The sequence below is a fragment of the Bos grunniens genome, chromosome 3 (assembly GCF_055505025.1).
Source record: "Bos grunniens cultivar Pamir isolate PY7600 chromosome 3, Bosgru_T2T1.0, whole genome shotgun sequence".
NCBI lineage: Eukaryota > Metazoa > Chordata > Mammalia > Artiodactyla > Bovidae > Bos > Bos grunniens.
Genome location: NC_141167.1, coordinates 67,479,258 through 67,506,415, shown reverse-complemented (window position 1 = coordinate 67,506,415; position 27,158 = coordinate 67,479,258). Strand labels below are relative to the sequence as shown.

The 27,158-nt window shown below is 39.6% G+C and overlaps 1 protein-coding gene across 1 annotated transcript; it reads left to right on the top strand.

The window, feature by feature from the left end:
• Positions 1-317: 317 nt before the first annotated feature.
• LOC147375772 (guanylate-binding protein 6-like) lies at positions 318-26,082 on the top strand. Its single transcript, XM_086391060.1, has 11 exons — positions 318-559; positions 4,987-5,195; positions 6,004-6,131; positions 8,589-8,698; positions 8,897-9,093; positions 19,807-20,052; positions 21,342-21,622; positions 22,315-22,527; positions 24,278-24,380; positions 24,719-24,912; positions 25,820-26,082. Exons 2-11 carry the CDS (start codon positions 5,006-5,008, stop codon positions 26,042-26,044), a joined length of 1,887 nt encoding a protein of 628 aa, XP_086247186.1. The 5' UTR covers positions 318-559; positions 4,987-5,005; the 3' UTR covers positions 26,045-26,082.
• Positions 26,083-27,158: the final 1,076 nt, after the last annotated feature.

The following is a 27,158-nucleotide window of genomic DNA, read 5'->3' as shown; positions in this document are numbered from 1 at the left end:
TCATCTTTACTTATCTTTTTATTTTAAAAGATACTTGTTTCATTAAATATATGTATTAAGGAACAGATTTAAAATGTTTAAGAGTTCTTCACTAACACAGTATCCAGGAATCCTTGCTGAGAAAAAAAATGCTTGAAATATACTTGGTTTACACAGCTCAATTTCACTCACTTCAAGCAATCTTATGCCCAGGAGAGAAGAGAGGCCATGGAAGTCTTTAAAGTGGCTGAAATTCCACCATAGAAAAGTGGTGTTTTTCTGCACATTCTGCAATCCTAATTCAGTCATTCTGGACTGGCTTTTTCTAATTTCCTCTCACTCTGCTCCACACACCCATATTTGTGCTGTAGTCAAAGAATCTGGCATGACTCTGCTACCTCAGAAAGAGCATGAATTACTTTCAATTTCAGTTTAAACACATCACTATACTGGAAGAGAAGACTGACTTGCTCAGTCTTCTTTAGCTTTGATAAAGGAGAGACAAAGGGGTGGAAGGAGCAAGTAAGCAAAGGGTGAGAGGCAACTGGAACCATTCTTGGACTCCTGGTGTGTGGAACAGGTATGTCCATCTTTTATGTGCTATCTAAGATTGATTTTTGATTCAGTGTGACAATTGAAGGGCAGATGGCTTGTTGTCTGGAGTGCAGAGGTCTACAGTTGGCTTTATTTTGGGGAGCTACAGCTTCTCTGTTTGGATCAGTAGGGCTGCGAGGTGACAGGCACACTGTGTCTTCCTGGATGTGCTGCTTCTAGAAGGAGCCCTTATGGGATTTTGCCTGTCTTGCTTTGTCAAGCTCTGTGGCTGGCATTTGAATTCAGAGAACAAGATATTTCCTGCCAAGGCGGTTACAGGCAATTATAACTTAAAGAGACCATTTCTTTTCATCTTTATATCACTCATACTTAAGAAAGCTTCACAGAGAGAGCTCTGAAAATTTGTCTATGTACATTAAATTTAGTACCCACATAGCTGATATTTAATAATTAAAGGTTTAAAATCTCATCAAAACTCTTTCGTTCTCTTCTCCTTTTCTCTCTCTCTCTCTTCTCTCCCATCTGTTGTGTTTGTTGGTTTGCTTTTCATGGTTATGAAGTTGGAGCCGTTTGTAGCATTTAAAAAATCTATACCATCTGGGTTTAACAATCCCTTTGGATAATTCTTCTGTAGATCAAATTTAGGAAACCAATCCTGAGTAGGACTGAACAGCTGCACTTTGTTAATTTGAAGTTCAGAATTTTGTAGCCCATTCACAGTAAGAAATCAGAGATCTACAGATCTGTGGGTTTTTCTTTGTTTGTTTGCTTTTTTGTTTTTTGAGCAAAGAGAACAAAGAAGTAGTTTACTGAGGCAAAAGCAAAAAGACACACTCAGGGGAGAGTGTGGGGGCATCCCTGTAGGATTTTTTGATTTCATCTTTTTTCTTATTTTTATCATTGAATGAATGGGGTATTTTTGGTTAGAGGTAGAATATTCATTGAGGGAGGTGTGTGTGGGGGGCTTCCTAAGTGGCTCAGTGGTAAAGAATCTGCCTTTTAAGCAAGAGATGCAGGAGATGTGGGTTTAATCACTGGGTTGGGAAGATCCCTGGAGGAGGAAATGGCAACCCACTCCAGTATTCTTGCCTGGGAAATCCCATGGACAGAGGAGTCTGGCAGTCTACAGTCCACGGAGTTGCAAAAGAGACACAATGGACAATGCATGGATGAATGATTTATTGAGAGGAAGACAGAACTGGTTTTTATAAAGTTGTTTGCAGTGGTTCATCTCACATCTTCCTACAGCTTCCTGTAATCTTCCCTTTAAGGAAGGAACTGGACAATTCTAGAAATTATAATGTAGCTGTTAGAGGCTCCTGTTTTCCTTTGTATTCTTGATTCCCACACTGAAGAACTAGACAAAAGCAAATGGTGCAGGAGCAATGTATGAAATTGCTTGCTGCTTTTCTCTGATAAAAATTTTTTATTTGTAGACCTTATTTCTTAGTAACCTAGAGTCCACAGATTGTGTTCAAATGCAGAACCCAAAGGACCAATCTGTTCAGTGCAATTTTTGTGGATAAGTCTTCATCTAATTCAACAAACATGTTCTGAAATTCTATTTTGTGCTGTGTGCTATGCTTAGATACAAGCTTATAGTATCTAATTTTATTATTAAAACATCCACCATATTGGATCTATAATTTTTCTCACATTACCCCTATAATTATCTTTAAAAACTTAAGTTTAACTAGGTGGGGCTCCTTGTTTAAGACTACATGAGTAGTAACTGATAGAGTGATTTTTTTGTTTGTCTGTTTGGTTTTTGAAGTATCTTTTGATAGTATTAAATGTATCTAGAATGTTTGACCTGTAAATATAAAACAATATTTTAGATAATTGAATATAATATCATGCTTATACATTCTGATAATGAAACATGCATAGATATTATAGGAAACTTTTAACATAATAGCAACCAAAAATATGCCAAGAGATCCACGGTATAATAGTGCTTTTAATATTTAATTTTTCAAATCAAACTTTGCCTTGGAAAACAGTTACAAAGAAATCCCATCTCCTTTTCATCTAGATTTACCTAGTGGTCATCTTTTGCTTGGAGAAGGCAATGGCACCCCACTCCAGTACTCTTGCCTGGAAAATCCCATGGGTGGAGGAGCCTGGTAGGCTGAAGTCCATGGGGTTGCTAAGAGTCAAACATCACTTTTCACTTTCATGCATTGGAGAAGGAAATGGCAACCCACTCCAGTGTTCTTGCCTGGAGAATCTCAGGGACTGGGGAGCCTGGTAGGCTGCCGTCTGTGGGGTCGCACAGAGTCGGACACGACTGAAGCAACTTAGCAGCAGCAGTAGCAGCATCTTTTGCTACATTTACTTTATCTCTCTAAATATATTGGGTTGGTTAAAAAGTTGGTTCAGGTTTTTCTGTAAGATTCTAAAAAAAATAAATGGCCAATACGAAGGGCTATTGTTAAAAGAAAAAAAAAACCCAAACATAAATAACAAATATTGGAGATTTGCAGTTCTCTAGTAATTAGTGATGTTGGGCATTTATAAAATCAGTCACATTTTGAATTCTTTGTATACCAGTTTTGTTCCAAGGAAATCTTTCACTAAATTTGTCCTTGGTTTTGAGGTTTGGGATTAAGCTAAAGAGAAACAATAAAGTCTTTTTAGGCTTTTCTTTTATGCATCTTCCCTGGGTCTGTGTGTGCCTTTTCAAATTTCCCATATATGTGCTGCTTTAAAATATCTTAATTTTCCAGACAGTCTCTCCTCAGGGCTTCTGATCATCTATTGTTCGCCTTTACCCTGAAAAGGAAAAATTCAGCTTCTCCTCTCAAATTTCTATCCTCCATATATCACTTCTGGTCATCACTTACGTGGGCATATAATCATACTAAGCAATTTCGACACAGTAATTTCTCAGAGTTAGTCCATACTCCACAGTCCACAGGTTAAGGGTTGAGTCCCTCAATTAAGACACAAATTGCAAGTCTAGATTGTCACTTGGGCTTCTAACTGGCTATACAGTGAAGGTTCCCACAATCTTCTCCTCAGGTTCAATAATTTGCTAGGATGGTTTACAGAAATCAGGAAAAATTGTTTACTTGCTAGGTTATTGATTTATTAAAAAAAAAAAAAAAAAGGATACAATCCAGGAAGAGCAAGAGAGAAGAAATGCATGAAAGTAAGAAAGGGGTAGGAGAAGGAAATGGCAACTCATTCCAGTGTTCTTGCCTGGAGAATCCCAGGGACAGAGAAGCCTGGTGGGCTGCTGTCTGTGGGGTTGCACAGAGTCAGACACGAATGAAGTGACTTAGCAGCAGCAGCAGCAGCAATAAAGGGGTATGGAGTTTCCATGTTCCCTCTGAACATGCTATCCTTTGGAAACCTCCATGTTTATCAAGCCAGAAGCTCTCTGAACCATTTTAGTTAGCTTTTTTTTTTCTAGTTTTTTAAATAGAACCCTCATTTAATAGCTATGGTTGATTAAATAATTGGTCACTAATGATTACTCAACTTTCAGCTCTTCTGTGATCCCCAGAGGTTGGGGAATGAGGCTGAATGTTCCAAGTCTTGAATAGCATGGTTGGTTCTTTCAAATATGAACTTAGCTGGGTTTGTGCTTTATGTGGGCTTCCCAGGTGGCTCAGTGGTACAGAATTGGCCTGCCAATGCAGAAGGTGTAGGAGACAGGGGGTTCAATCTCTGGGTTGGGAAGATCCCCTGGAGTAGGAAATGGCAATGTGTTCCAGTATTCTTGCCTGGAAAATTTCATGGACAGAGGAGCCTGGTGGTCTACAGTTCATGGGGTCACAAAGAGTCAGACATGACTGAGCTACTGAACAGCATCACATATGTATTTTATGTATCATTGTTCATTGTTCTATCTGTAGGTCATGTCTTACTCTTTGGAACCCCATGGAATGCAGCATGCCAGGCTTCCTTGTCCTTCACCATCTCCCAGAGTTTGCTCAAACTCATATCCATTGAATCGGTGATGCCATCCAACCATCTCATCCTTTGTCATCCCCTTCTCCTCCTGCCTTCAGTCTTTCCCAGGATCAGGGTCTTTTGCAATGAGTCAGCTCTTTGCATCAAGTGGCCAAAGTACTGGATCTTCAGCTTCAGCATTGGTCCTTCCAATGTATATTCAGGATTGATTTCCTTTAGGATTGGGGCTTAGTATGTTGTAGGCCTTCAGTGCATGGTAACAATAACTTGAATTTTATTATTATTATTCTTGAAGTAAAATTATAGATAGTGATAATAGTTTGTGTTTTATTAAAAACATCATAGAGATTTGAGGAAATGATGGAGGAAAACCTCGGTAGTATGCTAATTCTAGGTTACCTGTTGTCTCATGGAAAGTACAGAAGTCTTACTGAATTTGAAGTTGACAGATGCCTTGTATTACTCTGCCTGTAATCTTATTTCTACTAGAAAGCTCTTGTATAACTCTGCTTGTAATCTTATTTCTACTAGAAAGCTCTTCTAGGTTACCATGACATCTGGACCCAACATGATGAACCCCATTTGTCTGGTGGAAAATGACAATGAGATTCTGTCAGTGAACCAGAAAGCTCTACAGATTCTTGAGAAGATTTCTCAGCCAGTGGTGGTGGTGGGCATTGTAGGACTCTATCGTACAGGCAAATCCTACTTGATGAACCGTCTTGCAGGACAGAACCATGGTGAGTGTTGTACTTGGTTAGAGTCCAGTTGTTTGATTCTAGCTGACATCTTAGTTTCTTAGTTTTCTTCCTTGATCATGTGAAGGGAGAAACAAATTCCTCTGAATAAGCCAATCTTCCACTTCTAATTCTCACCACTAAATCACTACCTTATTGTGATCTATTATTATGTTCTCTGTTTTATTCCTGTAAAGCAAAATCTCTTCAACATATGCAAAAATCCTACCTTATCCGACCTGATTAAATATTGTGCTCTTGCAGTTGTCTTCTCACTTTCAAAACATTTTGTTTTTTTTTTATTGAATATTCTCAAGAACATATAAAGATATTTCATTATCTATCATCTTAAAAATTCTTCCTGGATTTCATATCCTATTGTGGCTAAAACCTCTCAAACTCTCCCACTTTTTTAAAAATAATTTTTTTCTGGAAAAAATACACTCTCAATTTCTTTTTTTTTTTTACTTTTTTTCCATGTCCATATCTCACTGTAATACACTTCTCCACTTTTGAAACTCACCATTCTTTCAAAATGCTTTTGTTACAGTTAGCCATAACCTCTGTTTTATCTGACTCATGGATACTTCTTTGTCTCCATGCTGAACCCTTGCTTGGTATCATTATCGCAATTAATATCCCCTTCTCCTTGAAACAGAGAACACACAAAGTAGGGCATTCTTGTTGAGGTAGAGACAGCACCATCATATGTACTAAGGTACTTGCATTCTAGTAAGTCTGACTTTGTAACCCCTTGGTGGCTTAGATTATCTGCTGTGATTGAATATTGCTTTCTCCCCTCCCTTTGCAGGTTTCCCTCTGGGCTCCACAGTGCAGTCTGAAACCAAGGGCATCTGGATGTGGTGTGTGCCCCACCCCTCCAAAGAGAACCACACCCTGGTCCTTCTGGACACCGAGGGCTTGGGGGATGTGGAAAAGGTGAGGTGGAAGGTCACAGATAAATCCTTTTTATTCTGGGTTTTCTCCTTATTGCTTGATGATCGTAGAACTTTAGCTGCTGTAGTCTATTTGTAAAATCCAGAAGTCAACTATAGTAAATGAGGCAAACTATGGTTTGTTTGAATCCCAGTTCTAGGAAAAGTTATTAGACATATATTAAATAAAATATTTTATTTCTTGGCACTGCATGGATGACTTGATTTCTTTTAATAAATAATTATTGAACAGCTGAATTCTAGGCCTTTGGACTTAAGAAGGTAGATTGTGTTGGTGGTTTAGTTGCTAAGCTGTATCTGACTCTTGTGACCCCACAGACTGTAGCCGACCAGGCTCCTCTGTCCGTGGGATTTCCCAGGCAAGAATACTGGAGTGCATTGCCATTTCCTTCTCCAGGGGATCTTCCCTGACCCAGGGATTAAACCCGAGTCTCCCGCATTACAGGTGGATTCGTTACCAACTGAGCCACCAGGGAGGCCCAAATAAGGTAGATATCAGTGACCAAAGTAAAGGTCTTGTTCTCAAAGACCACACATGTGCAGTCAGCTTTAATAAAGGATGATTGGTAAAGAAGAAGGTTAGAGAGAGGAGGAAGCTGAACTACATTGCAATCACCAACCCCTGTCAATTCCCTGGGAGCTCTGGGCAAGAATGGTCCTTTTGAGTTGCTCTGACTTGGAACAATGGTGCTAGTAAATTATTGAAAAGTTACTTTGGGAGCCTTTCTAATTAATAGGGCTAACACCTAAAGACTCTTTCACTGGCACTCCCAACAGCTAGGGGAATAAGTCCTTCAGTCTTAAAAGGTGATCCAGGCAGGACTTGACAGTTTCCATCACTTACAGTTAAGTTATAAAGGTGTGTTGGTAAAAAAAGAGGAGAAACATCAACCTGGGAGAGAGGAAGGATTTTTGATTCATCTTCTTAGCTATCAGATGAAGAGTGTATTTAAAGGTTGGAGTTAAGAGATGGGTTTACATTTTCTATGATGAAATTCATCAACTGTTCACAGAACATTTTAGAAAGCTGTGAGATACCTCTAGATGTGGTGGTTCTATAAGACATATGTTTGTCCTACAAGAAACATTTTAAGATGGATTTTTTGATATTTTAGCTTTCTACTAATGGGTGAAAGAAGTTACATTTCTTTGTTTCATTAACTTTAGAGTTATTTGGAAATAGTACCTAAATTTCTATAGCTTTTTATATTTCTCCCCAAAGGAGAATTAGAAATTCTGTTTTTATCTTGAAAGTCATATATCAAAATGATATAGTCTTGTTGTTGAAATAATTGATTGTTTTCCATAAATGCCACTTCTTCTTCTAATTGATTATTTTCTAAGACTGAGTTTTGGGGAAATAAAGTAATGAATAGACTATTTCCCCCCAAATTCCCATATAGAATTGTCTTGACATAAATCAGTTTTTCCATTTGCTCTAGGCAGCAGCTTTACACACTCTTTACAGCAGAAATAATATATAGATTTATGCTACTATTTAGAAAATGCTATGATTTATACAAACAAATTAGTCTGGCCTTTAAGGCCCTTCATCAGGTTGCACTAGAGCTTCAAATTCACTTCTCCACTCACCTTCTGCTCCAGTCAAATGAAATAACTCTGTTTTAATTATAAGACCCCAGTATTCTCCCATCTCTAATTTTGCCTCTGTGAGTGCTTCTGTCTATGGGATCACCTTCATTTCTTGAAGTCCACATTTTGCCAATTCTTTAATACTCAGTTCAAGACTTCGAGGAAGCTTTCATGTCACGTTCTTTCTCCAACTTTCATAGCTTGGTTCTTCCTCTACAGACATAAATTTTAATTTAATGTTATAGCTATAAGTTTCTCTGCTTATATACATTATTAAGATGTCAGCTTTCTATAGGTACTGTCATCTTTGCTGCATTTATTGTTATGGATGTTTGTCACTTATTTGAAATAGGCGTCCTGAAAGGAATAATTGTCATTTTTAACATTGCTTTTTGAAATCTAAGAACAGTGGGAGAGTATTAACTTTTGTAGATATTTATTGATTTAATATAATTTAAAAGCCCAATTACGCCAACTCTGGTCTATTTTATATGAGCTATGATTAATAAATACATGTGGAATGAAGAAGTACTAACACTCATCATTGAATACATAGTTACGTACCAAGTACTGTACTAGTTTTTATGTATATGTTATTTTCCTTCATCCACTGAGGGAAAAGAAAGTCTGATAAAGATTAGAATCACTTTATATATGAAAAAATCACAAACATAAAAAATGTCTTTGTAATTGTCAAAGCTGATATCTGTATTTGCGTCTGTCTTCAAATAGTGTCTATGAGTGTGTTAACTGAAATAATACATGAAAGCCTGATAGAATCAATGGATGAATGAATTTTTAATTTAGGAGTAAAATCCTAAATCTCTTGTTTAAATGTGATTTCTAGGGTGACCCTAAGAATGACTCGTGGATCTTTGCCCTGGCTGTGCTTCTATGTAGCACCTTTGTCTACAATAGCACGAGCACCATCAACCACCAGGCCCTGGAACAGCTGTAGTATCCTTCCAGAAACTGAACCTCCAAGTTTCACCGAGTTTGATGAAAATGATAGAGTCATTTCTCCTTCCCTATCATTTAGTTGCCTTTGGTGGAGCAGAGGGGACCCAGGGCCAAAGAGAGTGATGATAATACTTTTTAATTAGGGAAATGTAGGACTTGTGCGGAGGCTGTTACTTTTCTTTAACCAAATCTTAGCTATGTGACAGAGCTCACAGAACTTATCCAGGCCAAGTCCTCTCCAAGACCTGATGGAGTAGAAGATTCCACAGAGTTTGTGAGTTTCTTTCCAGACTTTATCTGGGCTGTTCGGGATTTCACCTTGGAGCTGAAGTTAAATGGTCACCCTATCACAGAAGATCAGTACCTGGAGAATGCCTTGAAGCTGATTCCAGGTATTAGAGCATGACCCGGGCAGTGGATGGTCTAATGGAGGGTGGGATTTACTAAATACTGCCTATCATCTCCGGGGTTGTGTTGCCCTAATGGTCCGGGAGCGAGCAACAAGAATGAAGACAGAACACGAAATCTGGTGCAATGGGTCAGGGGACATGCAGCCTGTATGGGACTGAGGTGCAGAGTCCACTCTGAGTCCAGCTTTTATTCCTAATTGCAGACTATAAGACTATTTTTTATGTTATCTTTCCCAAGACACTATGCTTACATAGTCCAGATCTCCTTGTTTTTACGCCAGGTCATTCCCTTTTGGGCTTGTCTCAACAATCAGCAAGTGTATAGGCAGTGTTCATGCTTGACACGGACCTGGTGTTCCAAGGTCCATGCTTTCATGATCCCAGTCATACTCCCTTCTGGGTCTGGCCTTGGGGTTTGTAACAAGGAGATTATTCTTAAGAAAAACATGAAAGATAATCATTAACACAGTTTCTTAATATATGCTTTTTTTCCAGGTGCTATTTCTGTGGAATTTCTCAAGGCTGTGAAAGTACATTATAGGAATTCCCACTACATCTCCCTTTTTGTTTTTGCAGGAGTAGATATGCTGTCCGAGCAACTGCCTTTTTCATCAGTTCTCGGATGGTTTTTCTCATGCATCTGAGGACTAGACACAAAACAGTTAAAAATTTACATCCTGATATTATTGTACCAAGCAATCCTCCTCCTAAAGTTTTAATCCACATCATGGGGTTAAGTTAATGTAAGCTTTCCTCAATTTCTTCAAAAAAATCAGTTTCTGGGAGTAATTGTAAGTGATCATTCTGCATATTAGAAATAGTAGCCTGTAACTGGGAAATATCTAAGGATAGATTATTATGAATGTGTCCTCTCAAATGTTCAGATAATCGGTCCCAAGTATATGCACTTTGATTATACTTATGAGGTATGACACAAAATGAAGAGATACTCCAATCACACTTAAGATGAGTTTGTAACTTAAAATTTTGTACTTTGTCCCCTAGTAGGAGAGCTGCATTTTCTAAAGCCATCAGTTGTTCATTAATTTCTTGGTCTATGTGGGTTTGACTTCCCCAGGCAGAAGTTGCATTTTGGTGCCACTGCTGTACAAATGTAGTCGTTTATATAGTTTGATGCAGTGCCAGCCCGGCTATTACTGCTGTCATGGCTATGGTGATAATTCCCATAATAGCTGCCATAAGGAGTCCAATAAACATTTTGGAATGCTGTAGTACTTTCTTTATAACTTTTAAAAGAGGATGTCTTTCAGAAGAGCCTCCCCAAGGTCTAGTTTAATTTACTGGAAGCCATATTCCTCATCTCCTTCTTCATATAACAAATGAGTGATTAGAATTATAAAGTGAAGAATTTAAGCAAGTATATAATTTTCAGTCCTGGCAAGAAAATTCTTGTACACTTTCATTGATAGAAATTGTTCTTTTCAAGAGTACATAAGGATCTCTCACACAAGCCTGAATGTAAAATGTCCAGTTTGGACTGGTATTAAATGTCAAGAAATAACATCCATCCCAAATTTGGAATTTTTTAAGACTTAAGGCCAATTTCCAAATTTCTCCTTGCCCTATTCCTTGATCCAATTGTGGGAAGAGGGGAGACATGCCACTACCATGCCATATAATTGGATGATCTAAATGAGTGGTAATATTAGTATGGTGAAAGACTTCATGCAGCTTCCAACACAGCCTTTTGTGAGAATTGCAGGACTGATTTTGATGAGAGCAATTAGAGACTGCCTACCCCTTAGGGGACCAGTCCCATCAATTCCATAGGAACCATTAATCAAAATTACTCCCTCAGTTCCACAACAATTATCCCACTGAATACGATCTTGTTTTTCAGTCCATAGCTTGAGATGCTCTCATAAAGGTCTGTCTGATTTGGTGTAATTGTCAGGTTCTGAGTTGTTATAAGCAAAACTCAGACCAGAGAGAAGATGTAGCTAAATCTTAGTATAGTTGCTATTTAAAGAATTGGTGGGCAGCCAGGCTTGCACAGATAGTTTAAGACATCCTGTAGCTGGTCCTACACAAATTGTCCAGGATTCATATCCATAAACAACACTGAAGGGAGTCCCTTCCTCTTGTTTAAAAAAGAGGAAGATGTGTATCTTCAGGTCCTGGTATCCAGGAAGAATCATTAACATAAATGGGGATCATAGAATCCCCCCAATCAACAGGTTTTTGTAATGGGGGGTTAGGTATACATGCCCAATAAGTATAATTTTTAGATTCAGCTGTTGCTAGGGGTATGTATACTCACTGCGGTGGTGATAAGAGCAAACATGGAAATGCCCGGGTTGTTAGGAGTGACAGCTTTCCCTTCATTTTCTAAGATCTCCTTTGATTTCTGTGTTCATCTTTTAATTTGTCCCCACGTGGGAATCTTGTTCTAATGTGTCGACAGGAGGGGAATCGTTATCTTTGTTTGTTTCAGACTCATGCTTTTTAAACTCATTACTGGGGTCTCTACATCCCATGTGAAGCATCTCTTCTGTGGGAGTTTGCTCATGATACGGTTTCAGATGACGCGACGGAATCCAAATGGGTGTTTCTGAATCACTAGTGAAACACAAGCGAAACCCCTTCCCCAGGTTATCAGATTCACCCTATGCCATGAGTGTGTTTGTGGATCATACCACCAAACAGGTGGTTTGGGGTGAATTTCTTTTTGTTCCTTTATAAAATGCTGTTCTGCTGCGGTGAAATCATTATCTTGATGCAAAAAATTTTAAGTAAATAATACTTTATATAATTTTTGCTGTGGTGGAAGTGACATTCCATCTCCCCCTTTCTGTTTTTGTAACATTTCTTTAAGAATCTGTTAGCTTGTTCTACAATAGTTTGTCCGTGGGGATTATAGGGAATTCCTGTATGATGTTTTCATAGACCAAGCCTTTAAAAAATCCCTAAAAGCAGAACTGGTGTAAGCTGGGCCATTGTCTGTTTTTATATTTTGTGGGAGGCCCATAGTAGCAAAGCAGCTACGCAAATGTGAAATAACGTGTCTTGTAGATTCTCCAGAGCAAGCAGTTGCCCATATAAATTTAGAGTTAATATCAACTGTGACATGTACATAAGCAAGCTTTCCAAAGGATGGAAGGTGAGTTACGTCCATCTGCCAGATCTGATTTGGCCTCAGGCCACGAGGATTAATTCCCCCAGTTTCTGTTAGAGACATGGTTATTGCAACCATCTGACATGTAGGACAAGTGCTCACAATCTGTTTAGCTTAAGCCCAAGTGATGTGAAACTTGGTTTTTAAATATTTTGAATTACAATGTGTCAGGTCATGAAAGGCTGATGCCTCTGTAAAGGCTGGAAATAAAAGGGCATCGGCTTGAGTATTTCCTTCTGTTAAAGGCCCTGGTAAAATAGTATGAGCCTGAATATGAGTAATGTAGAATGGAAACCGTCAGTGTCTAATCACCTGTTGTAAATTTGTAAAAAGTGTATATAATGTGGATGGGATAGTATCCTTAATAGTTGCTATTTATATATGTTTAGTGACATGTACAGAATATTGAGAATCAGATAAGATATTAATTGCTTGGGGAATATTTTGTGATATGTGTATAGTAGGTAGAATTTTTGCTTGTTGTGCAGAATATCCAGGTGTTTCAATTACTGGCATAAATGTGCCTGTATATCCTGCTTTCCCTCAGCTAGTGCCATCTGTAAAATTGAGAGGAGCGGAGGGAATGGGGTTGATACTGCTAATTCTAGGCAAAATCCATCTTGTTTGTTTTAAAAACTACAAGATATAGGCAAATCAGGATAGTGGTTGCCAATATGTCCAACATATTGGACAACTAAAAGTTTGTTGCCAAGATAATGAATAATGAATTTTGAAGAGAATGTTTTAATTCCTTGGAAGTTGGTGTAGTCCAAACAAGGCAGGGATCATGTCCAGTAAGCTGTTGAACACACTCTCTTCCTTTTAGAATTATATTGGCTACCATATCTAAGTAAAGGGTAATAGATTTTGTTTGTGAATTAGCTAAGAATAGCCATTAAACTATTAAAGGAGTTTGCATAATCAACCCAGTAGGGGAATGAGGGGTGGGGAAGACAAACAACTGAAGAGGCTCTAAAGGGTCTATTTTGTCTATTTGGCAGTTTTGTACAGCTTGTTCTATAATTGCTAGTTTTTTCTCAGCCTCAGGAAATTTTTGTTGGGAGCTATTAAGCTCTGGATTTTCTCTTAATAGAATAAATGGGATAAAGAATAGGTTGGAATCCCTAGTTTAGGCTGAATCCAGTTCATTTAAAGTTTTAATTGAGTCTCTGCGTATCTGCATCTTTTGGTTTGATTGCAGTATGGGTGACTTATTTCCTGAGTACTGAAAAGGTTCAGTGTATTGTGATTTATCAGGAGCTATATACAAGCCAGTACATTCCAAGCATTCCTTTAGCTTTAAAAACATTCCTATAGGCTATCAATTTCAGGTAGGCACATAGTATATCATCCATATAATGAATGATATATGCATAAGGGAATTGCTGTCGCATTGGATGTAAAGCCTTGGCTACAAAATTTTGACAAATAGTGGGACTGTTAAGCATACCTTGAAGTAATACAGTCCATTGAAGTCTTTTATGTGGCTCTTTTAAATTAATGGAGGGAACTGAAAAGGCAAATCTAGGTTTATCATCAGGATATAAAGGAATAGTGAAAAAACAATCTCTGAGATCAATAGCAAACAAATGCAAATTTCTTGGAATCATACTAGGATTAGGTAGACCAGGCTGCAAAGCACCCATTGAAACAATAACAGCATTAACAGCTCTCAGATCAGTAAGCATTCTCTGTTAACCAGATTTCTTTTGTATAACGAACACTGGAGAATTCCAAGGGCTAAGATCAGATCAGATCAGATCAGATCAGTCGCTCAGTCATGTCCGACTCTTTGCAACCCCATGAATCCCAGCACGCCAGGCCTCCCTGTCCATCACCAACTCCCGGAGTTCACTCAGACTCACGTCCATCGAGTCAGTGATGCCATCCAGCCATCTCATCCTCTGTCGTCCCCTTCTTCTCTTGCCCCTAATCCCTCCCAGCATCAGAGTCTTTTGCAATGAGTCAACTCTTCGCATGAGGTGGCCAAAGTACTGGAGTTTCAGCTTTAGCATCATTCCTTCCAAAGAAATCCCAGGGCTGATCTCCTTCAGAATGGACTGGTTGGATCTCCTTGCAGTTCAAGGGACTCTCAAGAGTCTTCTTCAACACCACAGTTCAAAAGCATCAATTCTTTGGTGCTCAGCCTTCTTCACAGTCCAACTCTCACATCCGTACATGACCACAGGAAAAACCATAGCCTTGACTGGACGGACCTTTGTTGGCAAAGTAATGTCTCTGCTTTTCAATATGCTATCTAGGTTGGTCATAACTTTCCTTCCAAGGAGTAAGTGTCTTTTAATTTCATGGTTGTAGTCACCATCTGCAGTGATTTTGGAGCCCTAAAAAATGAAGTCTGACACTGTTTCCACTGTTTTCCCATCTATTTCCCATGAAGTGATGGGACCAGATGCCATGATCTTCGTTTTCTGAATGTTGAGCTTTAAGCCAACTTTTTCACTCTTCTCTTTCACTTTCACCAAGAGGATTTTTGTTCCTCTTCACTTTCTGCCATAAGGGTAGTGTCATCTGCATATCTGAGGTTATTGATATTTCTCCTGGCAATCTTGATTCCAGCTTGTGTTTCTTCCAGTCCAGCGTTTCTCATGATGTACTCTGCGTATAAGTTAAATAAACAGGGTGACAATATACAGCCTTGATGAACTCCTTTTCCTATTTGGAACCAGTCTGTTGTTCCATGTCTAGTTCTAACTGTTGCTTCCTGACCTGCATACAAATTTCTAAGAGTTTTTTCCCACCTGGGAATACCAGGTGGTCTGGTATTCCCATCTCTTTCAGAATTTTCCACAGTTTATTGTGATCCACACAGTCAAAGGCTTTGGCATAGTCAATAAAGCAGAAATAGATGATTTTCTGGAAGTCTCTTGCTTTTTCCATGATCCAGAGGATGTTGGCAATTTGATCTCTTGTTCCTCTGCCTTTTCTAAAACCAGCTGGAACATCAGGAAGTTCATGGTCCACATATTGCTGAAGCCTGGCTTGGAGAATTTTGAGCATTACTTTACTAGCATGTGAGATGAGTGCAAAGGACTCAATAATATGTCCCTTGTTAAGTTGTTCATTAACTAATTCATGTAAAGCCTCAATTTTTTTTTTTTTGGGTGTAGGGGGCACTGCTCTATCCACATAGGTTGATCTGTTTTCCGATTAAGGGGTATGGGTGTGGGTGGAGGAAGATTAATAGGAGCAGTGGCCACTAGTGAAAAGAGGGCGGTTTGAAATCTTGAGTAGTCAAAGGATAAATACTTCCTTGTTGATTTTTGCCCAGTCCCAATCCTGGTATATAACCTTGATTGAACATAATTTGGTGACTGCCCTTGCTATATTGATTTGGAGGACAAGGGGGAGGAGACGGAGGAAAAAATCCCTCATCATCTTCCTCAGGAGCTGAAGGAGCAGGTTTTGCAGATGGCTGCCCCTTTCCCTCAGACTCCACATACTCTGAACTTTGAGGTTATTCAAGAGAATTATCATCATTTTCTTCAAAAGAATCAGAAATCTGCAAAGGTTCCAGTACTGAGTTAATTAATGCCCACATACTCCAAATAGAAATAGGGAGTGGAGTTCCTTTTGCATGTTCCTTTTTAAACTTGGCTCCAACCTTTTCCCAGACTTTTAAATCCAAGGCCCCTATTGATGGGAACAAGCAGCAATATTTATCTATTGCTTGCAACAATTCTAATAATCCCCCTTCACTAATAGAAGCTCCTCTCCCTTTCAAGAGTTGTCTTAATAAACAAATATGTGGGTGATAGTGTTCTACAGTCTCAACATTTCCCATTTTCAGTTTGTTCAGTCACTTAGTCATGTTCGACTCTTTGCGACCCCATGGACTGCAACACACCAGGCCTCCCTGTCTATCACCAACTCCCAGAGTTTACTCAAACTCATGTCCATTGAGTCTGTGATGCCATCCAACCATCTCATCCTCTGTTGTCACCCTCTCCTCCTGCCCTCAATCTTTCCCAGCATCAGAGTCTTTTCAAATGAGTCAGGTCTTCACATCAGGTGGCAAAAGTATTGGAGTTTCAGCTTTAATATCAGTCCTACCAATGAATATTCAGGACTGATTTCCTTTAGGATGGACTGGTTGGATCTCCTTGCAGTCCAAGGGACTCTCAAGAGTCTTCTCCAATACCACAGTTCAAAAGCATCAATTCTTCTGTGCTCAGCTTTCTTTATAGTCCAACTCTCACATCCATACATGGCTATTGGAAAAACCATAGCCTTGACTAGACAGACCTTTGTGTTGGCAAAGTAATGTCTCTGCTTTTTAATATGCTGTCTAGATTGGTCATAGTTTTTCTTCCAAGGAGTAAGTCTTTTAATTTCCCGGGTGCAGTCAACATCTGCAGTGATTTTCTTCTACTTCTAAGTCACTTCAGTCGTGTCCGACTCTGTGCGACCCCACAGATGGCAACCCACCAGGCTCCCCCATCCCTGGGATTCTCCAGGCAAGAACACTGGAGTGTGTTGCCATTTCCTTTTCCAATGCATGAAAGTGAAAAGTGAAAGGGAAGTCGCTCAGTCATGTCCAACTCTTTGCGACCCCGTGGACTGCTCCTCCATCCATGGGATTTGCCAGGCAAGAGTACTGGAGTGGGGTGCCATCGCCTTCTCCGCAGTAACTTTGGAGCTCCCCACATAAAGTCTGTCACTGTTTCCACTGTTTCTCCATTTGCCATGAAGTGATGGGACCAGATGCCATGATCTTAGTTTTCTGAATGTTGAGTTTTAAGCCAAATTTTTCACTGTCTTCTTCCACTTTCATCAAGAGGCTCTTTAGTTCTTCTTCACTTTCTGCCATAAGAGTGGTGTCATCTGCATATCTGAGATTATTGATATTTCTCCCAGCAATCTTGATTCCAGCTTGTGCTTCCTCCAGCCCAGCGTTTCTTGTGATGTACTCTGTATGTAAGTTAAATAAGCAGGGTGACAATATACAGCCTTGATGTAGTCCTTTCCCTATTTGGAACCAGCCTGTTGTTCCATGTCCAGTTCTGACTGTTGCTTCCTGACCTGCATACAGGTTTCTCAAGAGGCAGGTCAGGTGGTCTGGTAGTCTCTTGAAGAATTTTCCACAGTTTGTTGTGATCCACACAAAGGCTGGCATAGTCAATAAAGCAGAAATAGATGTTTTTCTGGAACTCTCTTGCTTTTTTGATGATCCAGCAGATGTTGGCAATTTGACTTCTTGTTCCTCTGCCTTTTCTAAAACCAGTCTGAACATCTGGAAGTTCAGGGTTCATGTATCATTGAAGCCTGGCTTGGAGAATTTTGAGCATTACTTTACTAGCGTGTGAGACGAGTGGAATTGTGCGGTAGTTTGAGCGTTCTTTAGCATTGCCTTTCTTTGGGATTGGAATGAAAACTGACCTTTTCCAGTCCTGTGGCCACTGCTGAGTTTTACCATTTTAACCCTGTAAATGCTTGAAGACTTACCAGCAGGAATTTTCAAAGGCCTCTCAACTATCCCAGGTTCTGTGTTGCTGTAATTTCACTTTTGCTCCTAGTGGTCTTTTGCTCTGGCCCTATGTTTGGTGCCAATTGTTGCCCTAATGGTCTAGGAGTGAGCAACAAGAATGAAGACAGAACACAAAATCTGGTGCAATGGGTCAGGGTACATATAGCCTCTATTGGACTGAGGTGAGGGTCCACTCTGAGTCCAGCTTTTATTTTTAATTGCAGACTACAAGACTATTTTTGATCTTATATTTCCCAAGGCACTACACTGACATAGTCCAGATCTCCTTGTTTTTACTCCAAGAAGTTTCCTTTTGGGCTTGTGTTGGGAACAATCAGCAAGTGGGTAGGCAGCATTTATGCCTGACGCTGAGCCAGTGTTCCAAGGTCCATGCTTTCATAATCCCAGTCATACTCCCTTCTGGGTCTGGCCTTAGGGTTTGTAACAAGGAGATTATTCTTAAGAAAAACATGAAAGATAATCATTAACACAGTTTCTTAATATATGCTGTTTTTCCAGGTGCTATTTCTATGGAATTTCTCAAGGCTGTGAAAGTACATTATTAAGAATTCCCTCTACAGGGTTGCATTTGTACTTGAGACTAGATCAAAATCTGTAGGAATCATGGCTGGAAAGTGGGTTGCAAAGCTCTAGCCACTGGAGTTGATGTTCACTTAAGAAAAGTAAAGTGTAAGGTGAAGTGAAATTACTCAAAATCAATTTGTTTTTTATACCATTTGTAAATTAGCATCCAGATTACAATGGGTGCTAAAGCCTTCTAAAGACCAGATGCCTGTGTTCCCTATTTTGGCTTCTGCTTTTCTTTGTTGAGGAAAACAACTGACCAGGTACTTGTTGGCATGAAATTATAATGAAAAGTCTATCTAATTAAAAAAAAACCAACAACTGCATTTCACATAGGTAGATTTTATTCTCAAAGAGGGATCTTTCTAATCCTGTATAGTTATGTGCTAGGCTAAGTCGTTTCGTCATGTCTGACTCTGCGACTCTATGGACTGTAGCCCTCCAGATTCCTCTGCCCTTGGGATTCTCCAGGGAAGAATTCTGGATTGGGTTGCCATGTCCTCCTCCAAGGGATCTTCCTGACCCAGGGATCGAACCCACATCTCTTACGTCTCCTGCATTGGCAGGCAGGTTCTTTACTGCTAGTACCACCTGGGAATATCATGTAAAAAATGACTTAATGTTCTAAATAAACCTGATGAAGTGTGTGTCTTTTCAATCTATGCTTTTTCAATATTTCTGATAATTTTTAGAACATTCATTTTACCTTCTTCATCCCAGCTTTCTCCTGATTCTCACATATTTACCTGTGTTTTAATTACAAATTAATGAATTATTTTAATGGGTTACATTTACACTGGGTATATCTGATGAAATCTTGAGAGAGATATCAATTCTGATTTACTCATTCTTGCTTTTTCTATTTATGCTTTCTCAAAATATCTATTGAGAAATTGTCTGGTCAGAAGAGGACAACTGTCAGATCAAATATAATAGTTTTTGTCAGAGTTGATTGATTAGTGGTGACATCTTAAAATTGAATTTTAGTTACGTTTATCCTTCAGAGGTTTTTGCTAAAAATTAGCTAACTCTGTACCAAGTATTTTTTAGCATCAAAATCATTTTCTCTAAATAATTAGGGTGTCATTCCCAATATTTCAAGTATTGTCCCTTAACCCTTGTTTATGGCTCTTCTTCTCGGCCTCACGGCTCAATTCCTACATGAGACTAACTAGAGCTAAAATTTACATTTGAACTTTCATCCTTTTACCCATTAGTTCAGTAAATATCTAAGAGACAACTGCTCTATAGTGTGCAGGTCTGCAGATATCAGTTTTAGGTTTCTTTTATTGAATCAGATGTCTCCCAAAACTTCTCTCCAGAGTAATATCAATGGTGTAAGTTTTATGTGCAAGGAAGTGCTGAGTGTTTATGTTAAGTAAGTTATTAGCATAGAAGACAGCAAAGAAACACAAATCCCTGTCCTGAACACCATGAGCTCCATTGTTTCAAAAGTCTTCCCTCTCTAATCTGTTTTTCTGTCTTTCAGGCAGGAATCCCAAAGCCAAAACATCCAATCTACCCAGAGAGTGTATCAGGCATTTCTTTCCAACACGGAAGTGTTTTGTGTTTGATTGGCCAACAAATGACAAAGAACTCCTACACAATATTGAGAATGTGTCTGAAGACCAACTGGATCCTAAATTCCTGAAACAAACAAACAATTTCTGCTCTTACATCTTCACCAATGCAAAAATCAAGACCCTCAAAGAGGGAATCATGGTCACTGGGAATCGTGAGTCTCTTTTTCCTGATTCCATGGGGGTTGATGTGTGCTGAATATTGTGTATAATATGTTTTTCAGTATTTTTGTTTGATTCTTTATGGAATTTGGGTTTTACAGACACTCATACTCCATAAAGAAATATGTATGCTTCATAATTATCTTACTTTGGGGAATTTACAAATCCCTTCCTTAAATGGCAAGTTTTGTCACTGAAATCTGTGGCTTCTACTTATCTGGAAAATTCCTCTACTGAGAAAAAACTCACTATCAGGGTATAAAAACAGAATCTTCCATTTTCTGAAGTCCTATATAGTAAGTGTTCTTTGCAAGTAGAATATGAAAGATATTTTGGAAGATTCGGCTCAGTTCAGTCACTCAGTCATGTCTGACACTTTGTGACCCCATGCACTGCAGCACGTCAGGCTTCCCTGTCCATCACCAACTCCTGGAACTTGCTCAACCTCATGTCCATCGAGTCAGTAATGCCATCCAACCATCTCATTCTCTGTCATCCCCTTCTCTTCCTGCCTTCTATTTTTCCCAGCATCAGGGCCTTTTCAAATGAGTCAGTTCTTTCCATCAGGTGGCCAAAATATTGGAGCTTCAGCCTCAGTATCAGTCTTTCCAATGAACATTCAGGACTGATTTCCTTTAGGATTGACTGGTTTGATCTCCTTGAGATCCAAGGGACTCCCAAGAGTCTTCTTCAACACCCAGTTCAAAAGCATCAATTCTTTGGCACTCTGTTTTCTTCATGGTCCAACTCTCACATTCATATACAACTATTGGGAAAACCATAGCTTTGACTAGACAAACCTTTGTTGGCAAAGTAACATCTCTGCTTTTTAATACGCTATCTAGGTTGGTCATAGCTTTTCTTCCAAGGAGCAAGCATCTTTTAATTTTAAGTGTCTTTTAATTTTTTTGAAGATTAGAGTGGACCAAAAATAAATACTAGTCCATAAATCACTGAAAAATCCATTCAAAGCCTCAGAATTGTGAGTAAATATAATCTTATATACCCTGTCTCATCTTAATACCTATGCAATCTATTTTGCTTTTAATATTTCAGATGCCTCCTAGTTTATTACATAGAGGTAGATTTTCAATTTTTTCTGCCCTGTGGGCTGGAAAAACATAAAAATAAAGAGTCAATAAGAAAATGAAGGTAGTGATAGTAGAAGGGGGAACGGTGTGTGTGTGTGTGCATGTGTGTCTTTAAAAATGTAGTCTGAGAATCTTGGTGCCTATTGATTGATAACTTAATATTTATCCCTTAAATGTCCTGACTTATTTAGGACTGAGGACTCTGGTTGTGACCTATGTGGATACTATCAATACCGGAGCTGTACCTTGCTTGGAGAATGCAGTGACAACTCTGGCCCAGCTGGAAAACTCAGCAGCTGTGCAGAAGGCAGCTGACCACTACAGTGAGCAAATGACCCAGCGACTGAGCCTCCCCACAGAGACGTTCCAGGAACTGCTGGAGGTGCACGCAGCCTGTGAGAGGGAAGCCATTGCCATCTTCATGGAGAGCTCCTTCAAGGACAAAGATCAGGAATTCCAGATGGGTCTTCTGGTAATTTGTCTTTGTATTTACCATTTTTCCCCCTCCCCTTGAATAATGAAGCCTAGCAGTGCCCTTATGGTCCCCATGGTTCATCCCTCATTCAAGGATGAAGTAGTCTGTGTTCACATGAGGGATAGAGGTTCAAAGGACTGCGTTGTCTTCTTTTTTTCTACCAAATCTTGGGAAGTTTATCTGGAAATGTCTCTCATCTCTGCTGTAAAACCAGTATAGATATCCTTTGGAAGTAAATATTTCTGCAGATTCCAGTGCTGTCCAGGGCACACACACAAGTCATTCTTAAGTTGATTTCTTTTTCTTTGAACACATTCTTTTGATCAGGAACTAAAATGTTTCTAATCAGACTGTTATTCCAAGCCATTTTCAACTTAGGTTGCTCCTTGCTATATCATTGAAAATAGAATCACTGAGCATTGCAACTGCAAAGAACCACAGAGAAGAGATAATGCAACTCCAACATTTCAGATAAGAACCTGAAGGGAAGCTGAGAAAATTTCCTGTGCTCTATCAGAGAGTTTTCAGAGTTGTGATAGATCAGGTCTTGTGATTGCTTTTTTATTTGATTAAAAAAAATACTTTTCTCATGAGGACAGCAGTTAGACCAATCCTTCTACTACGTTCTTTGAAATTTTAACTCCTCTTTTTCATTTTCCTGGTGACATCTCTCTATATTTCCCTTGCAGGGAGTCATAAAGAATAAGAAGGAGGGTTTCATGCTGCAGAATGAAGAGGCATCTATCAAATACTGCCAGGCTAAACTTGATGAGGTTTCCAAGGCCCTAATGCAAAGTATATCAGCAGGTGCTTTCTCTGTTCCTGGAGGGCACAAACTCTACAGGAAAGCAATGGAAAGATTACAACAGGACTATTGCCAAGTGCCCAGGAAAGGAGTGAAGGTGAGGAACAAGGGGACCATGGGGAGCCTACAGAATAGAGTCCAGAGGGTCTCTTGAAAATCTGAGAGCAAAACACCAAGTGTGGGTAATAAGAGGACATGGGGAAATCATGAAAGTTTTAGGTCTTAAGATTCACTGTATGAAATTCATTAATAACTACATTTGTACCTATTTATTAGGCTCCACATATAAGTGATATCATGTGATATTTGCTTTCTGTGTCTAACTTACTTCACACAATTTGATAGTCTCTAGGTCCATCCATATTGCTGCAAATGACATTACTTTGTTCTTTTTTATGGCTGAGTGATATTCCATTTATGTATATCTTTTTAATCTATTCCTCTGTTAATGGACATTTAGGTTGCCTCCATGCCTGGTTATTGTAAATAGTGCTGCAATGAAAATTGGGATACATGTGTCTTTCTAAATTTTGGTTTTCCTGGAATATATGCCCAGGGATGGGATTCCTGGATCTTTCCTTAGACCCTTTAATCCTTCAAATGACATTAAGATGCATCTACACTTATTGTCATCATCTTAAAGATCTGAACTGAGAGGATTAGCAGGTTAAACAAAGTTGCCTTAAGTTTTAGCCATCAAGTGAAGAAGCACAAGCTGGAATCAAGATTGCCGGGAGAAATATCAATAACCTCAGATATGCAGATGACATCACCCTTATGGCAGAAAGTGAAGAGGAACTAAAAAGCCTCTTGATGAAGGTGAAAGAGGAGAGTGAAAAAGTTGGCTTAAAACTCAACATTCAGAAAATGAAGAGCATGGCATCTGGTCCCATCACTTCATGGGAAATAGATGGGAAAACAGTGGAAACAGTGTTAGACTTTATTTTTCTGGGCTCCAAAATCACTGCAGATGGTGACTGCAGCCATGAAATTAAAAGATGCTTACTCCTTGGAAGAAAAGTTATGACGAACCTAGATAGCATATTGAAAAGCAGAGACATTACTTTGCCAACAAAGGTCCGTCTAGTCAAGGCTATGGTTTTTCCTGTGGTCATGTATGGATGTGAGAGTTGGGCTGTGAAGAAAGCTGAGAGCCGAAGAATTGATGCTTTTGAACTGTGGTGTTGGAGAAGACTCTTGAGAGTCCCTTGGACTGCAAGGAGATCCAACCAGTCCATTCTGAAGGAGATCAGCCCTGGGATTTCTTTGGAAGGAATGATGCTAAAGCTGAAACTCCAGTACTTTGGCCACCTCATGCGAAGAGTTGACTCATTGGAAAAGACTCTGATGCTGGGAGGGATTGGGGGCAGGAGGAGAAGGGGGCGACAGAGGATGAGATGGCTGGATGGCATCACTGACTCGATGGATGTGAGTTTGAGTGAACTCCAGGAATTGGTGATGGACACGGAGGCCTGGCGTGCTGGGATTCATGAGGTCGCAAACAGTCAGACACGACTGAGCAACTGAACTGAACTAAACTGAGCAGAGGAAAACAGCAGCACAGTTTAGAGGCAATATTTCACACTGGGAAGACAAATATATAAAAGTACTGGAGATCTTGGGTTTGTAGAACTGAAGATAGTTCTGACTGGCTGGAGTCTAGAGTGGCTAGAAGGAAGTAGCACTGAGAGGGAGATGGGAGGAAGACAGGTCACTCTAAGGAGCTTAGACTTGTAGGGGACTACTGTGGAATTTTAAACATGAAGAAAAATTATGTAGATGTGACTGTTTTTGCACTTATCTCCCCAATGGAAATCTAAGTTCTGTGTTCCTTCTTGGTTCCTCAGGAAAATGAAGTCCTCCAGAGCTTTCTGCAGTCACAGGTGGTAGTCGAGAAATCCATCCTGCAGGCAGATAAAGCCCTCACTGATGGGGAGAAGGCTGTAGCAGGTACGGGGTAGGGTTTGGCTCACAGGGAATGGGTAGACTTGGGCAGTGCCCTCTGACAGGTGTGAGACTAAAACCCTGGTACAAAGAGATTCCTCTCCATCTGTGGAACAACTCTGCTACATCTGAAAACAGTAAAAGGAATTGTGCAATCACAACAGGGTTAGACATCAGCCAGACTCCCATCACATTCTGGAATGTGCTCTTGGTGATGTGGACAAAGCAAGGAATTCAGAGATTTCCCACCTCGCTTTCCAACTTTATTTTAATCTCTGAGGTCAGGAGGGTAGAGATCAGTCCTTACCTTATTTTCTTCCCTCTCTAAAACCTTCCTGGGGCAGAGGAGCGGGCCAGGAATGAGACAGCTGAGAAGGAACTGGAGCTGCTAAGACAGAAACTGCAAGAGCAGCAGCAGGAGATGGAGGCGCAACAGAGGAGTCTCCAGGAAAACATAGCCCAGCTGACAGAGAAGCTGGAGAGGGAAAGAGAAAACATACTGAGAGAGCAGACTATGATGTTGGAGCATAAGCTGAAGGTAAGTCAGGCTGTGGCCTTAGTCGTGCTCGATGGTCATTACCCTGGGACCTCAGGAAGGGATGGGTAAAGGTTACAGCAAGACCATGGAGGGAAGCACCATTGACATTAACTGCTTGTGATTCATTAAAACCCCAAAGCCTTTGAATCCTTCCAAAGTCTTTGAGTGCTATTCTGTTAGTAGACTCTGGAGACTTCAAGAGGCATAGGGCCTCTGCAAGCCATCAGAGAGTATGAACACGGTTTGTATTTATAAACCCTGTTATAAAATTTGGGGAGTTTTAAAATGATCTCATGAGGCTTGGTTAAATGGATATTCTAACCACATGTATTTAACTGGTTTGCTTTAGAGCATCACTGCCAGTTACCCTGCGACCACCCAAAGGCCCTATCTATGCTGACATAGAACTATCAGCAATGCCCAGACTTAAAAAACACAGGGCAGGGACAGCTTCTAAATGTGCTGCATTGTCTCCAGGAGTGGATACCCAAGCTATCGTGAGGCAAAAGGGAAACTCTCTCACTGTCCATCTGGGTGTGTTTAGAACAGATGTCTATGATTTGGATGACTATACCATCCTGAGTGGGGCTGAGACTTAGTGCAATCACACCTGGCATCTTTTGCCTAGAACATGTATTTGTCCTCATGTCAGGCTTAGCTTCACGGGCTAAATCCAATGGTGTATGAGTAGTAGTAAGACTGTAAATTACAATTTCTCTTAATGTTCAGGTCAAAACTGGTAGATATTCTGTTTACAAAATTCTCCTTCCATGATTGAGTAAGAGAGAACAATGTTAGGAATAAAATAGACAGTTTGATGAGGTTTTAAAATTTGAGAAAATGTAATCCTTGAGAAAAAAGGGAATTAAAAATTTTTTACTTTTCTCACTCTTTTTTTTTTTTTTAGGCCCAGGAAGCTCTGCTTAAAGAAGGATTTAGACAGAAATCTGAGAATATGAGTGCAGAGATAAATCATTTGAGAAATATGATTGATAATACTAATGATGGTAATGCTTCCTGGATTGCACTAGTCTTGGACAGATTTGGCAAAGAGATTGCTTCAGTATTGTGTGCTCCAGGCAAACTTCTTGGTCATATTGTGAGAGGCATGGGCTCCCTATTTAAAAAGTAGATCTCCTTTTAAAAAATTAAAGATATATTATATATGTATATGCTCTGGCCTATGTTTGGTGTGAATGCTTTTCACTTTCATTTAGCAAGGCTTTAAATATAAAAAGTGGTTACTAAAAATATCAATGCCTGGCCCACATTAGACAGAATAAATGCCTAGACATTTTGATACAGCATCTCCACTTTTAAGAAATATATGTGTGCAAAATCACACACACACACACACACACAGCATATACACACATATACACATATATAGCTTCCCTCTAGCTCAGACGGTAAAGAATTTGCTCTCAATGCAGGAAACCCAGGTTCAATCCTTGGGTCAGGAAGATTCTCTGGAGAAGGGCATGGCAACCCACTCCAGTATTCTTGCCTGGAAAATCCCATGGACAGAGGGGCCTGGCGGCCTGTAGTCCATGGGGTCTCAAAGAACTGGACATGATCAAGCGACTAACACCACTACTGCTTTATACACATATATATACAAGAGGTCCATTGAGGCATCTCTTTTAATGGCAAAAGACTGAAAACTACTTAACTGTCTATCTATATAGTTGGTATTAATAATGTATATTTTGCATGTACATATACTGGAATACTATGTAGCCAGTAAATAAATCAACAATGGAAGTCTATCCACATAAATATGCTATGCTATGCTAAGTCACTTCAGTCGTGTCCGACTCTGTGCGACCCCATAGACTGCAGCCCACCAGGCTCCCCCATCCCTGGGATTCTCCAGGTAAGAACATTGGAGTGGGTTGCCATTTCCTTCTCCAATGCATGAAAGTGAAAAGTGAAAGGGAAGTCACTCAGTCGTGTCCAACTCTTAGCGACCCCGTGGATTGCAGCCTAACAGGCTCCTCCGTCCATGGGATTTTCCAAGCAAGAGTACTGGAGTGGGGTGCCATTGCCTTCTCTGCCGCATAAATATAGAAAAAGCTTAAAGATATATTGTAGAATGAAAAAAAACTGAGGTAGAAAACAGTTTGCATTATCTGTTCACCATAAAAACTGCAGTTATTATGTGCACTCATTTATATGGAGCATCTCTTGAAAAACTGATATCATTGATTTCTTCTGGGGAGGGACAGCTTGGTATTAAGGGTGTT